This window comes from Pelophylax lessonae (assembly GCF_965119305.1).
Source record: "Pelophylax lessonae genome assembly, chromosome: 6".
Taxonomy (NCBI): Eukaryota; Metazoa; Chordata; class Amphibia; order Anura; family Ranidae; genus Pelophylax; species Pelophylax lessonae.
Genome location: NC_138773.1, coordinates 44854766 through 44870520, shown reverse-complemented (window position 1 = coordinate 44870520; position 15755 = coordinate 44854766). Strand labels below are relative to the sequence as shown.

The following is a 15755-nucleotide window of genomic DNA, read 5'->3' as shown; positions in this document are numbered from 1 at the left end:
TGACCATCTTTAGAATTCATTGTAAAATACATTTTAAGTTCCAGAAATAGACAATGCTTGCAACCTTGTCTCCCTTGAGGACCATAGGGACACATTTGTCCCATGTCATAATTCCTCCCTCAAAAAAAAAAAAAAGCGTGGAAATGGTTTTATTTATTGTTCAAATACATTCTTAAAGGGAAAAAAATATAATTATTTTTATATTGATGATAGTATCATAGATATTGATATTAATATTGAGTTAGGACTACAGAAAATACCAGGGTGCCTTGACGGGGCTCTGTAGCTTACACATTTTTTTGCAAATGTGTGCAGATGAAACCCCTGCTTTTAGGGCATACTGTTAGACAGGATAATTCAGTTGTGTGCAGGCTGATTGGTAAGTTGAGCAGGGAATTTCTCTGGTTTTGTTTTGCATTTGGAAAAGCCCTTATTCTCATCAACATGGGGACAAGGTGCTTTGCCAGAGCGAGGCATAGCAAGCTACACCCCCCCCCCCCCCCACACGTTGAGGAAATGGCCTGGTTTAGTGCATGCTGATCCCCTTTTTCTGCTCAACAAAGCTGAATGTTTGATAGGGGCCTAATATGGGCTTTTGAAGAAGACCTATCTTTTTTTTTCTTGATTTTAATGTGGGGTTCCCTCTTATAATCCATACTAGACCGAATTTGGGGGACCTCATTCCATTTATTTAAGTTTTTCTAAATAGGGTCCCCCCTAAAAATTAATATCAGACCTATAGGGCCTGGTATGAAGTAGAGGGGAACTCCATGTCATTTTTTTTGGTGTAGGGGTCCCTTATCATCTCAGAAAATAATGTACATGAATCAAATCCTGGCTGCTTTTTATTTTCTTTTTGCAAAAAGGATGAAGTGGCTGGGAAATGTCATCTTACCTGCAATTTAAACACACTTTTTTCTTTTTAAATTTCAGTGTTGCTGTAGTAGGTTGTATACATTGCACACATGTGCGACTTTACAAGCAGGGTCAAGGCACCCCCAGGCATGCTATTTAATGGTGTTTTTAATGTTCACTTTAAGCATTACTAAAATAAATACTCCCAGTCAAAGAAAGTTTTTTTTTAAACATTTATTTTGTTGGGTACATGTCAGGGCAGTGACCCCCCCCCCCATTCCATTTGTTTTAAAAACTCTTGGTTATTAGCCCAGATGTTGGCTAGAACTGTTTTTTAACATTTGTATCCCACTGACTTCCATAAGGTTTAGATTCGGCATCCAAACTTTGCTTATACAGGTGGTCCTCGGGTTCCGAACACGATAGGAACTGTAGGTTTGTTCTTAAGTCGAGTTTGTTTGTAAGTCGAAACAGTCCATTTTTAAGAGTAACTACAGCCTGTGCAGGGATGTGGGTGTGCATTCGTGTTATCTGGGGCTCTTGTGGCCATGCCATGCAGTATGGGATGTTTCTGGCATTGCAAGATGGCTGCTCGCGGGTATTCGGTACCAGTGTGGAGCACAAGCGGCTGGCATTGAACGTCCGTTCGTAAGTAGGAGTCGTTCGTAACTCGGATGTTCGTAACTCGGGGTCTGCCTGTATTCATCAAACCCTACTCAAACTACACCTAGGTGTGTTCAAATCATGGCTACAAGGTATTTAGTAGCTACTAGTAATAATTCATTTGGATGTGTTCTATAATGTTAAAGATGTTTCCCTATTCATCCAAGTAGCTACTTCATTCATTAAAAAAAGCCCCTAAAACTGAAAAGCCTGCTTGGAACAAAATGTGACTAAGTACTACTAGCTCTGACAGAGGCTGTAACCCTTCCACACACTAATCCACATGTGCTGCTGATGTTGGAAACATGAATAGACAGTCTGTGTTATTGAAATGTTTGTAGCTCAGCTTCCCATATCAATTGTGGAAGACTTAGGTCTCTTGATATACGTCAGGCTACTGCTACTAATATATGAACATAAACCGAAGAAACTAATTTATATAAAAAACAAGTGTCAGGTCTTGAGCCAACATTGAGGTTGATTTACTAAAGCTAAATAGACTGTGCACTTTGCAAAGTGCAGTTGCACTCTGAAAGAGTAGTTGCCCCAGAGCTTAGTAAATGAGGAGAAGCTCTGCTGACTTCCATCATCCCATCATGTTCAAGCAAAAATGCTGTTTTTTTCTTGCATGTGATTGGGTGAAGATTTACCTCATTCACTTAGCTCTGTAGCAATTGTACTTGCAGGGTGCAAATGCACTTTGCAAAGTGCACAGTCTATTTGGCTTTATTAAATCAGCCCCATTGTGTTGGTAGTATCATGGCAACAATTTCTGCAAAGAATTAATTATTTCTTTGTTTCGTAGACTGTATATGAGAGGGTTCAGCATGGGGACCACTGTGGTGTAGAACACTGTGAAGATCTGTTCCAGTAGGTCAAAGCGATCTGATGGTGGTATCATATACACAGCTGTACCAGATCCATAGTAAATGGCCATAACTATGAGATGGGATGAGCAGGTGGAGAAGGCTTTTTTTCTGCCATTGTTAGATTTGATCCGTAGTATGACCCTGATAATCTGTACATATGACATCAAGTTGCACATAACTGGACAGAACCCAAATACTAAACACTCTGCATACATTACAATGTAAAACATTTCAGTACCACTGCAGGCAATGTTGATGAGAGCTTTAGCATCACAGAAGATCTGGTGAATAGTAAAAGAAGAACAAAAGATCATTTTTAAGATGGAACTTGTAAGTAGGGATGAATTTAAACAACCATTGATCCAGATGACCATCATTAATAATGTGCAGATTTTCTTGTTAAGTATACGATGATAGTCTAAAGGGTAACAAATGGCAACATATCGATCATACGCCATTATAAATATGATCGTGATCTCAGAAATACCTGATAGAAAAATAAAATACATCTGGGTAAAGCATTGTGTGAAGGATATGGTGTTATTCCCAGAAAGTAAGATGTAGAGGAGTTTTGGAATATTAACAGTTGTGTAACATATATCAATAATGGACAGATTGCACAGTAATAGATACATTGGGGTGTGCAAATGGAAATCCAAACATATCACTGTAATGATAATGAGGTTTACCAGAATTCCAATTAAATAGATTAAGAAAAAGAAGACAATGTTGAATATGAACAGTGTATTGTCAGCTTTCATGAAGAATGGCAAAATGTGGAACTCAAGCATAGATGTATTATTTTCCATATAATATTGCTATACTATTCTGTAGGATTTTTTTTTTTCCAAAGATTTTCTGTGCATACATGTACAGGAGTCTGATGATGATGATTACGCCGACTATCTCTTGATTTGAATATATGGATGTGAAATTCACAACAGATGGAAATCAGTCCCCACTACAAGGTTACACTTTTAAACAGGCAAGGTGATCAAAAAGTATAAATCTAAGCAAAATACATTTTATGACATTTTAGTATTATAGGCTAAAAAATGTATTGTTGCCAAAGAATCCGATATCAAAAAAGTATTTTATGTCCCTTAAAATAATAACATTTCTGCAACACTTTATGAAGCTCTAAGTGTGACAATTCCAGAAAACATACATATTGGAAAAATAAGTTTAAACTGTAAAACAATTTAAACCTAGATCTCTTAAAAAAAAAAAATAGCACTTGATGCAATATACAGTATCTCCCAAAAGTGAGTACACCCCTCACACCTCCAAGACAACCACTGCCTTGCTAAAGAAGCTGAGGGTAAAGGTGATGGACTGACCAAGCATGCCTCCAGACTTGTGGGCATCCTCAAACAGAAGGTGGAGGAGCGCAAGGTCTTTAACATCCACCAGCTCCGTGATGTCGCCATGGAGGAGTGGAAGAGGATGTCAGTGGCAAGCTGTGAAGCTCTGGTGAACTCCATGTCCAGGAGGGTTAAGGCAGTGCTGGAAACTAATTTTGGCCACACAAAATATTGACACTTTGGGCCCAATTTGAACATTTTTACTTAGGGGTGTACTCACTTTTGTTGCCAGCGGTTTAGACATTAATGGCTGTGTGTTGAGTTATTTTGAGGGGACAGCAAATTTAGACTGTTATACAAGCTGTACACTCACTACTTTACATTGTAGCAAAGTGTCATTTCTTCAGTGTTGTCACATGAAAAGATATAATAAAATATTTACAAAAATGTGAGGGGTGTACTCACTTTTGTGAGATACTGTATATCCAATTATACATACCAAAAAACTGCCAGTACTCATGACAAAATTAACATGTGTGCTTAGGAATGAATATATTTTATTAATATTTTTTTTGAAATTGTTCATTACACTTTTATTTTTCATTTAACTTTATAACTTAATAACAACAACAGCACATTGCATTGATCTGTTCTGCAGCAATAATGCCGCTGAATGCAACATATTATTTCACTTTTTCTGCATCCATGAAGCATAGCATTGTGGTCATGGAATATGTACAACCCTGAACGTCTGCATGTCAGTGTTCAGGCAATTGGTCAGGGGCAGTAAAAATACAGCTCAACCACATGGTTTTACCATGGCTGCTCATCTGAGCCTAAGAGTAATAAATCATTTTAGTAGGCACATTGCATTAAAGTTTGTTGAAATAAAAAAGGCTTTCAGGTAAATTTTCTTTTTTTTTTATACATTTACATAGTTAGTCAGGTTGAAAAAGACACAAGTCCATCTAGCTCATCTAATAAAAAAAATGAGTATTATTATTATTATTATTTTTTTTTTTTATGTACTCTATCGGTGTCCACTATCAAGTGGATATAGGAGGAGTCCCCTGTAGTGCATTTAGACATCTTTACCAGCAAGGAGTATTATCTCCAAGGGTTAGAAAGGCTGGATTCATCTCTTTTTCATTGATAGTGTAGGACCCACTGATAATGGGGTACTTTGACGTAGTGGTGGGCTTGAGCACTATATGGCCATATGGTGGGACCAAATCCCCATTTTTATTATTATTTTTTAGCATTAAAGCAATACTTTTATTGTTAAATATGGGAAGCAATACACAATTGTAAACCATATCCCTTACAGTTAGTTTATTTTCTATAATTAGTTTCAGTGTATACAGTGTTGTGAAAAAATATTCGCCCCCTTCCTGATTTATTGTTTTTTTTGTATGTTTGTCTCACTTAAATGATTCAGATAATCAAACACATTTTAACACCACACAAAGAAAACTCGAGTAAATACAAAATGCAGTTTTTAAATTATGATTTGATTTATTATTGGAAAAAACTGTCTAAATTTGCCTGGCCCTATGTGAAAAGTAATTGCATCAGTCATAAATGAACTGTCATTAACCACATTTTTTGGACAGCTAAGTAAAATTTTACTTGCCACACCCAGGCCTGAATACTGCCAGACCTGTTGAATTAAGAAATCACTTAAAATTATATGGTCTGACAAAGTGAAGCATGCTAAAAGATCTCAAAAAGCAACACATCATACCACGATCTGAGGAAATTCAAGAACAGATGAGAAACAAAGTAATTGACATGTATCAGTCTGGAAAGGGTTGCAAAGCCATTTTTTAGGCTTTGGGACTCCACTGAACCATGGGAGACCCGTTATCCACAAATGGAGAAAACTTGGAACAGTAGTGAACATCCCCAGGAGTGGCTGGCCAAACAAAATTACTCCAAGAGCACAACAACGACTCATTCGGGAGGTCATAAAAGAAAACAGAACAACATCCAAAGAACTGCAGGTCTCACTTGGCTCAGGTAAGGTCAGTGTTCATGATTTAACGATAAGAAAGAGACTGGGCAAACATGGCATCCATGGGAGAGTTCCAAGAGGAAAGCCACTACTGACCAAAATGAACACAAAGGCTCGCCTCATATTTGCTAAAAACATCTTGATTATCCCCAAGACTTTTGGCCAAATATTCTGTGGGCTGATGAGATAAAAGTTTACCTTTATGGAAGGTGTGCATCCCATTACATCTAGCATAAAACATCTAGCATCCAGTGATCTTCCTAGCGGTACCCCGAGTGTGGCTTGGGGTTACCGCTTTTGGCACTGAAATTTAACCCTAAGCCACGCTAGGGAATATCGCTAGGAAGGTTAATAAATAAAATCATCATTTAAAAACTGCATTTTGTATTCACTCAGGTTATCTTTGTGTATTATTAAAATGTGTTTGATGATCTGAATCATTTGAGTGAAAAAAATATAATCCCAGCCTAGTACCCAGTGCTAGTGGCCATCATCCCGATTCATATGTATACAAAGGAATCCCCAATGGTGTCGGACTATGAATGCCACTAGACACTGTATGTCAGGATAAAATAGTAAACTGTATTATACAAAAAGACAAAAAAACACATACAAAACTATATATGACAATTGTACATAGACAAAAGGCTTGTTAAAAATGCATGCAATGATAGATCATATACCAGTCAACATTGAAGACCCTCAGGTACACATGGTGGAGTGAACCGGAAAATGACCCTACGTGTTTCGGGTATCAAACCCTTCTTCAGGCGTCAGCCAGAGTTCCAAACACTCAATGTGTCTGTCTTTGCTGTACTGGAACAAGGCAGCCTCTGAGAGGCTGCCTTGTTCCAGTACAGCAAAGACAGATACTTACACTTTGTGATACTCCAGTTATTGTTTTGATACCCATGCCTCACCTTGTACGACCCTCTGTCATTACATTTACTCATCCTCTACAGGTTGACAATACTTACCCATACAAACCAGTAAGGTTTTCTTTGGAGTGGTCCTTGCTGAGCAACTTTTTGATCATCGTGGCACCCCTGTGGCCTCCAGTGCAGTTACTCTTTTCTCACCTTTTTCTACAATTGCCCTTGACGGGTTTTATTGGAACTGTGCATTCCTCTCTTACCGGTAATTTTTACAGTTTTAACAACAGATCATCCCACTCTCCTATGAAGACTTCGAGGGCACATTGAATCATTTAAGTGTGACAAATATGCAACAACAAAATCAAGAAGGGGGCAAATACTTTTTTACATCACTGTACTTACAGTATCTGTATACAAAAAAAAAGAGTGCTGATAAATGCTCCAATGATCACTTTATCTTTGCTATCTAACCACTTGTGTTATACTGTGTACCAGGAATGGACCTATAAAGCATGGCTCTTATTACAGCAGTGTACATTTATAAAGGATGTTAAAACAAAACAAAGCAATCTTGGATTAATCTTACAATTCATCTGAATTTGACCTTAGTAAATAAGACCCGTGCAGTGAACCACTGCAACATAATATTATACTAAAGAGTTAAAGAAGAGCGCCAGTCTCCCCCAAAAAATTAAACGTGCAGGCACTGGCATCTTAGGTAAAGAAAATAGACAATGAAGCTTATTTAACTATCTGTTATTCTTAACCAGCCCCAATCAATTACCCCCTCCCTTTCTCAATGTAAATATTGTTTTTAATCAGAAAAAAAAAAAGGCCTATATTACAATTGCATCTACATTTCTTGCTTTGTAACAGAAACATAATTTTAGTGGTATTACAAATTTGACAAAGTATAGATATAAATGTTCACTGTTATGTACAGTAAGATTCATTTTTTGAAACCTATTACTAGTTGAACTGAACATTAATTTTTTTTTTTATGTATTTTTGCCTAACGATTTAATAAAAAATAAAATTATGCTAGATGATATAAGTAAAAAAAAAAAAAAAAAAACAAGTCTGTTTACAGGTAAAAGTAGCAGACTGTATGCATTAATAAATAATAACAAGGTTATTTATGAATTACTAAGTGCCCATTCACACTACCGCGACTTGCCAGGGGACTGGTCAGCCTGACAAGTCGCGGTCCATGCAGTGCTACGGGAACCGTTCTAAAAGGAGCGACTCAAGTCGCTCCCACTTAGAAAATAGTTCCTGTACTACTTCGGGGCGACATGGGAGCGACTTGTATTGACATTCATTATATGAAGTCCGTGCAAGTCGTGCCGAAGTCGCGGTTCACGCGGTATTATCTATTTGCTGACCCCTATCAAGAAAGAACATATTAGTAACCAATAAGATTGCTTTCAATGGACAGCAAGTCAGCAGACAAAGGGGCTTAACCCCAATGTCAAAGAATTCAAGACTTTAGCCACAAAATGAAATTACAACTAGAATAACACAGAGAAAACATTTTCAGGACTATTATAGGAATAGAAAGTATCTTGTGCTGCCTGGCGTTAGGTAGGATATTTAGTTGCAATATGTAAGTGACACCTTTAAGTATCTAAAATTACTATACTTTTTGAACAGTAGCTGTCTTTCTAAATATCCCTTAGATTGAAGACCCACGGTGACTGATGAATGTGTGTATGTGAAGGGATAAAATATTGTAAATATAGCAAAGAGTGAAGCCAGTTCACTTACTTTTAGATTATGGGGGAATATCAGAATACCTAGAGGTAATCTACACAATACACGGAGAGAATATACAAACTCTAGATCAACATAACCTTCTGTAGCCCTTCTTAGGCAACCAATAAAGACAGAGCTAATTTTATATTCTTATGATCTCTGCTCTCTGCACTTATTCTGAAACAAAGGGAAGCCCTAAGGGAAACAATAATTACCATCAAGCCATACTAAAGTCACCTCTGAAGTTGTTCTCCCCTGGCATAACATTTTTTTTTTTTTACTTCAATCGTTTTTTATTTAGGTTGTTTAATAACATTCAGTGTGTAGCAATAATATAACTAAATTATTTAAAATATATAAACAATGAAAAGTTTATATCTATAGCCATTTTTTCCTCACTTTTGGATAGTTTATGGAAGGTTTAGATCAGGGGTGTCAAACTCAATTTATTTGCGGGCCGCATCAGTATTATGATTGCCCTCAAAAGGGCCTGTTGAATCTGTAAGACTAGATGCCCAGAGCATAACATACCCTTACCTAAGACATCAAAAGCCTCTCCACCAATGGCAGATTGTATCTGTAAGACTAGATGTTCAGAGCATCCCCTACTCTTACATAAGACATCAAGCCTCCCACCATCAGACGTTGAGTCCTCCACCCTCCCTTACATCACAGTGCACCCCCTTACTTTGTGTTGCTGCTGGGAAGAAGCTGGAGGTATTGCTGGAAAGCATAATGTACTGGGTCTGAAGGAGGACCAGAGGAGGACTGGAGCTCTCCTGCAACTGCAGGCAAGGTGCGAGGGCCACAAAAAAAGGCCTGGAGGGCCTAATTGAGCCCGCTGGCCTTGTGTTTGACACATGTGATTTAGATGATAGAAGGAAGACAGAAAAATCATGTTATTGTCAATTGACATGGCCAGGCCCCATAGAAACCATATTTCCTTTGCTAATTAATTTACCAGCAAAAGTTTTTCTTTCAAGTTCATGTGAATGACGTTCTTTCATTAGTGTATTTTGAGTCACCGTAAAGCAACATTTCCACAAAAAAAAAACTTATTTCAGACTTAAATTGCATTGAAATGAGTTGGGACTGGGGGGTATTTTTTTTCATGTCCATATTTGGCCCTTTGGAGGTCTGATAGACAAGTTTTTGTCACCTAAATGGAGTAAGGAGCCTTTGCTAATGCAAAAACCGGAAAATTGTTACCAATACTTACTGTAATTTTCCCTTCCTGGCCAGTCCTCACATTAACACACCTGGGTTTGCTCCTCCTATGCAACCCTCAGAACCAACTTTACTCTAGCCTATAAAAGTGAGCCCCTCCCACCCCCCTTTGTTCTACTATATTAGTGGCGACATGCCACTTAGCGAGGGAAACAAAGTTCTGCTGATGTGAGGACTGGCCAGTAAAGGAAAATTACGGTAAGTATTTATTCTTAGAAGAAACCCAATATTTTTTTTTGGGGGGGGGGGGTCCCCCATTAACGTCTTTATCAGAACCTCATTTATAGTAAGGGTCTGGTATAGATGACAGGAATGCCAATCCATTTGTTTACTTTACAGACAAAAGTAAGCATCTGGGAGCTTTCATTTACTAACAGCCTAAACAACATTTTTGCTGTAGAAAGTTTACATTGTACAGATGCACTACTACTTGGGCAGGGTAAGGGCATCCCACAGACCTGTTTTTTAGTGGCTTTTGCAATATTAATGTTGCCCTTTAAGCATTATAAAAATTGATGCTCCTTGCTAAGCAAAATGTAAGATTTTTTTTTCTTTTCTTTGGAACATATTCTCTGGGGTAGGGCCCAACCACCCATGCCATTTATTTGACAATCTGTTGCCTATTAGGCTTAAAAATGGCCATTGTTGTTCAGCTCCCTTTGAGGTCTGGATTCAGCACCTGCACTTTATTAATGTTTGCCAAACTGCAACTGAATTTGCAACCATATGTTTGGTAGTATGTTTGGCTCATCCCTACTCTATATTTTGGTAGATTCTAGGGATGAGCTTCCAGTTTAGGAAGAAAACGAGTCCAACTCAAACCCAGACTGTTCGCAGTTTGGTGAAAAGGAAAACTTACCAGTTTGTCTGTCCCCCCCCCCTGGCTGATGCAACCGGAAGTCTGTTAAACAAGCCCATCACAGATGACACCACTGATTAAACATCATTATGACTCTTTTTGGTCAATCACATCACCCAGGTTTCCTGGTGCTAATTTCTACATTACAGAAGGACCAGGAATCTGTAATTTGACATGGGAATAGTGACAGAGAAGCACTGTTATTGCTGTGGGCTGTTGGACATCGGTCATGTCATCCATTGAGGTAGATACAGCATCAATAATAATGATCAAATTATGATCTAATGATGATCTGTGTTACTGTATGACAACATGCCAACATGATGACCTGCCACCGTGAAGATGCTGCACCGGTTGCAAATGACAGGTCCCGAGTGCCAGAGAAACTAGGTGACATCATTGACCAAATATTATCAGGATCATATTTAGTCAATTAAGTTATCTTGGATCCCCCGGTGTCTTTGTTTACTGGTAGTGGTTACCAACCTTGTCCCCTAAAACATGTCAAGTCACAGTAATTACATCTGGGTCAAAAAAAAGTTCAAATGGAAATCTGCCATTCCCCTAAAGATCAATACTACTAGAGTTGTCATTATAAATACATCTAGAAGTTTCAGGGAGAGTGTTTGGACCAGCAGCATTTGGTATGACAGGAGAACAGTCATCAAAGTGAGGCAGACCAGTAGGTTGACAGTCAGTTGAGTAAGGCTGGGCAGCAGTTGGGGAGTAAGTAGAGTCAGGCTGTAGAACCTTGGAAGATGAACTGGAGTACATGACTTCAATAGGAAGTGGAATACAGGACCTTGGAAGCCAAATCAGGATACAGGACCTCAGGAGTACAGATGGGATGCAAGACTTTTGGAGCAGCAACACTGCAAGATCTTCAAAACAGAGATGTGGTTCATGATTTATGGAGTGGAGACAGAATGGCTAGTATTTGGAGCAGAGTCAGGGTCCAAAACCACTGAAGTAGAAACATTGAGCATGGCTTCTGGAATGAAAAGCCCCCCAACAAGCTACCTCCCCATGTTGAGGGCATATGGTCTGGTATTGTTTGGGGGGGGGGGTACATTTATCCCCCTTATTTCTTGCCTGCCAGGCTGCCTGCTCATATAAGACTCTGGTATGAAATTTTGAGGGGACCTCATGCTTTTTCTTTTCTTGGGGTTCCCCCTGAAAATTCATACCAGACCATAAGGGTATTCACCTCATGCTACTGAAAGCTCCAGTGGATAACAACTGATATATACAAAAAGCCTTTTATTGTGCACCCCTTATTCATTCAATGCGAAATCTGGATACCCCTTTATTGTTAAAGGAGGCTTCCAAATTCTGATAAGCCCTGCCCATTGATCTCCACAACTACTGAGCCAGGTATGTGGGGAAGAGGACAAACAAATGGCCACTGCCCTCACCTATAACTGGTCTTTGCAGTATGGAGCACATGGAAGGGCAAAGCATGCAAAACAAAATGAGTGAAAATCCCTGCTCAAATTACTGACCAGCCTGCAAGCAACCTGCCCTCTACTTACGCATGTATTTGTAAATGTATGCAGACTAAACCCCTGTTTTTAACGCATATTATATAGGATCATTTGGTTGTTTGCAGGCTGGTTGGTAAGTTAAGCAGGAAATTTCTCTGATTTTGGTTTGCATGCGTTGCCCTTCCATGTGCTCCTTGCTGCAAAGGCCAGTTATAGGTGAGGGGACGCACTGGACACCTTTGCTACCATAGTGCTGTGTGCTGGTTGTCCAGTGCGCCCCTGTGCCTTTAAGGAGGGGTGGGCTCCCTCCAGGCCTATCCATTATAACACATGTGCTTCCACTGTGCAGGCTCTCAAACTTTGAGGTTTTATTATTTGATATTAATATTGAGTTAGGACTACAGAAAATACCAGGGTGCCTTGATGGGGCTCTGTTTTTTATGCATGTATTTGCAAATGTGTGCAGACAAAACCCCTTCTTTTAGGGCATACTGTTAGACAGGATAATTCAGTTGTTTGCAGGATGGTAAGTTGAGCAGGGAATTTCTCTGGTTTTGTTTTGCATGTGGGACAGGGGCCCTTATTCTCATCAACATGGGGACAAGGTGCTTTGCTATGGTGAGGCCTGCAAAGCTACCCCCCCCCCCCCACTTTGAGGGCATGGCCTGGTTTAGTGCACGCTGATCCCCCTTTTCTGGTCAACAAAGCTGAATGTTTGATAGGGGTCTGATATGGGCTTTTGAAGGGGACCTAACACTTTTTTTCTTGATTTTAAGGTGGGGTTCCCCCCTTAAAATCAATACTAGACCCAAAGGATCTGGTATAGAATTTGGGGACCTCATTCAATTTATTTAGTTTTTTCTGAATAAGGTCCCCCTTAAAAAATTATATCAGACCTATAGGGCCTGGTATGAAGTAGGGGGGAACTCCATGCCATTTTTATTTTTTTGTGTAGGGGTCCCTTATCATCTCAGAGAATAGTCTAGTGTAGATAAATTAAATCCTGGCTGCTTTTTTTGCAAATAGAATGAAGTGGCTGGGAAATGTCATCTTGCCTGCAATTTAAAAACACTTTTTCTTCTTAAATTTCAATGTTGCTGTAGTAGGTTGTATACATTGCACACATGTACCACAGGCATGCTATTTAATGGCGTTTGGCATTTTTAATGTTTCACTTTAAGCATTACTAAAAAAAACCTGCTCCCAGCCAAACAAAGAAAGTTTTTTTTAAACATTTATTTTGTTGGGTACATGTCACTGCAGTGCACCCCCACCCCCATTCCATTTGTTTGACAATCCCTTGTTTATTAGCCCAGATGTTGGCTAGAACTGTTTTTAACATTTGTATCCCATTGACTTCCATAAGGTTTGGATTCAGCATCCAAACTTTACTTATATTCATCAAACCCTACTCAAACTACACCTAGGTGTGTTCAAATCATGGCTACAAGGTATTTAGTAGCTACTAGTAATAATTCAACTGGATGTGTTCTATAATGCTAAAGATGTTTCCCTATTAATCCAAGTGGCTACTTCCTTAGTTAAAAAAGCTCCATAAAACTGAAAAGCCTGCTTGGAATAAAATGTGACTTAATACTACACACTAATCCACATGTACTGATGTTGGAAGCAGAAATAGACAGTCTGTGTTATTGCAATGTTTGTAGCTCAGCTTCCCATCCAAATTGTGGAAGACTTAGGTCTCTTGATATACGTCAGGCTACTGCTACTAATATATGAACATAAGCAGAAGACACAAATTTATATAAAAAACACGTGTCAGGGCTTGAGCCAACATTGGGGTTGCTTTAATAAAAGTAAATAGACTGTGCACTTTGCAAAGTGTAATTTCACTCTGAAAGAGTAGTTGCCCCAGAGCTTAGTAAATGAGCAGACGCTCTGCTGACTTCCATCATCCCATCATGTTCAAGCAAAAATTAAATTTTTTGTCTTTGCAAAGTGAAGATTTACCTAATCTACTAAGCTCTTGAGCAATTGCCCTTGCAGAGTGCAGTCCATTTGCCTTTAGTAAATCAACCCCATTGTGGTGTCAGTATTATGGCAACAATTTCTGCAAAGAATTAATTATTTCTTTGTTTCGCAGACTGTATATGAGAGGGTTCAGCATGGGGACCACTGTGGTGTAGAACACTGTTAAGATCTGTTCCAGTAGGTCAAGGTGATCTGATGGTGGTATCATATACACAGCTGAACCACATCCATAGTAAATGGCCATAACTATGAGATGGGATGAGCAGGTGGAGAAGGCTTTTTTTCTGCCATTGTTAGATTTGATCCGTAGTATGACCCTGATAATCTGTACATATGACATCAAGTTGCACATAACTGGACAGAACCCAAATACTAAAAACTCTGTATACATTACGATGTAAAACATTTCAGTACCACTGCAGGCAATGTTGATGAGAGCTTTAGCATCACAGAAGATCTGGCGAATAGTAAAAGAAGAACAGAAGATCATTTTTAAGATGGAACTTGTAAGTAAGGATGAATTTAAACAACCACTGATCCAAATGACCATCATTAATAATGTGCAGATTTTCTTGTTAAGTATACGATGATAGTCTAAAGGGTAACAAATTGCAACATATCGATCATACGCCATTATAAATATGATCGTGATCTCAGTAATATCTGACAGAAAAATAAAATACATCTGGATAAAGCATTGTGTGAAGGATATGGTGTTATTCCCAGAAAGTAAGATGTAGAGGAGTTTTGGAATATTAACAGTTGTGTAACATATATCAATAATGGACAGATTGCAGAGTAATAGATACATTGGGGTGTGCAAATGGAAATCCAAACATATCAAGGTAATGATAATGATGTTTACCAGAATTGCAATTAAATAGATTAAGAAAAAGAAGACAATGTTGAATATGAACAGTTCATTGTCAGCTTTCATGAAGAATGGCAAAATGTGGAATTCAAGCATAGATGTATTATTTTCCATGGAATATTGCTATACTTGTCTGCAGGATTTTCTTTTCCAAAGAGAAGAGCTAAAAAAGCTATAAAGATTGTCTGTGCATTCATGTACAGGAGTCTGATGATGATTTCCCAAACTACCTCTTGATCTGAATCTATAGATGTGAAATTCACAACAGACGGAAATCAGTCCCCTCCACAAGGCTACACTTTTAAACAGGTAAGGTGATCAAAATGTATAAATCTAAGCAAAATACATTTTATGACATTTAAGTATTATAGGCTAATAAATGTTTCACTTTATGAAGCTCTAAGTGAGACAATTCCCATTAACATACATATTGGAAAAAATACATTTCTACTTTAAAACAATTTAAACATACAGTTGTGTTAAAAATTATTCAACCCCCACTGAAATTTATTGTTTTGGCCAGTTTGACATTGATTTTGATCATTCAGTCATCCTGCTTACAATTAAATCAAAGAGGCACGTGTAGGTCAGACAAATATAACATAACATTTATAATGAAATAACCACAAATGTCTTTTCTGTGCTCACATCATTATCAGTTTTATTCAACCCCCAAGTGACATTCAATCTTAGTACTTAGTACAACATCCTTTTACAGTTATAACAGCTTTTAAACGTGAAGCATAGCTTGACACAAGTGTCTTGCAGCGATCTACGGGTATCTTCGCCCATTCATCATGGGCAAAAGCCTCCAGTTCAGTCACATTCTTAGGCTTGTGCACTGCAACTGCTTTCTTTAAGTCCCACCAGAGGTTCTCAATCAGATTTAAGTCTGGTGACTGTGATGGCCACTCCAAAATGTTCCAGCCTTTAATCTGCAACCATGCTCTAGTGGACTTGGAGGTATGCTTGGGATCATTGTCCTGT

At 38.5% G+C, this 15755-nt stretch overlaps 2 protein-coding genes across 2 annotated transcripts; both read right to left on the bottom strand.

Moving 5' to 3' along the window:
• Positions 1 to 2275: 2275 nt before the first annotated feature.
• On the bottom strand, positions 2276 to 2845 carry LOC309558572 (olfactory receptor 2M4-like; the record flags this gene model as incomplete). The annotated part of the gene is made up of 1 exon (XM_082261650.1): positions 2276 to 2845. One exon carries the CDS (start codon positions 2843 to 2845, stop codon positions 2276 to 2278), a length of 570 nt encoding a protein of 189 aa, XP_082117776.1.
• An 11116-nt stretch (positions 2846 to 13961) lies between these two features.
• LOC309558571 (olfactory receptor 1M1-like) lies at positions 13962 to 14882 on the bottom strand (the record flags this gene model as incomplete). Its single annotated transcript, XM_082261649.1, has 1 exon — positions 13962 to 14882. One exon carries the CDS (start codon positions 14880 to 14882, stop codon positions 13962 to 13964), a length of 921 nt encoding a protein of 306 aa, XP_082117775.1.
• Positions 14883 to 15755: the final 873 nt, after the last annotated feature.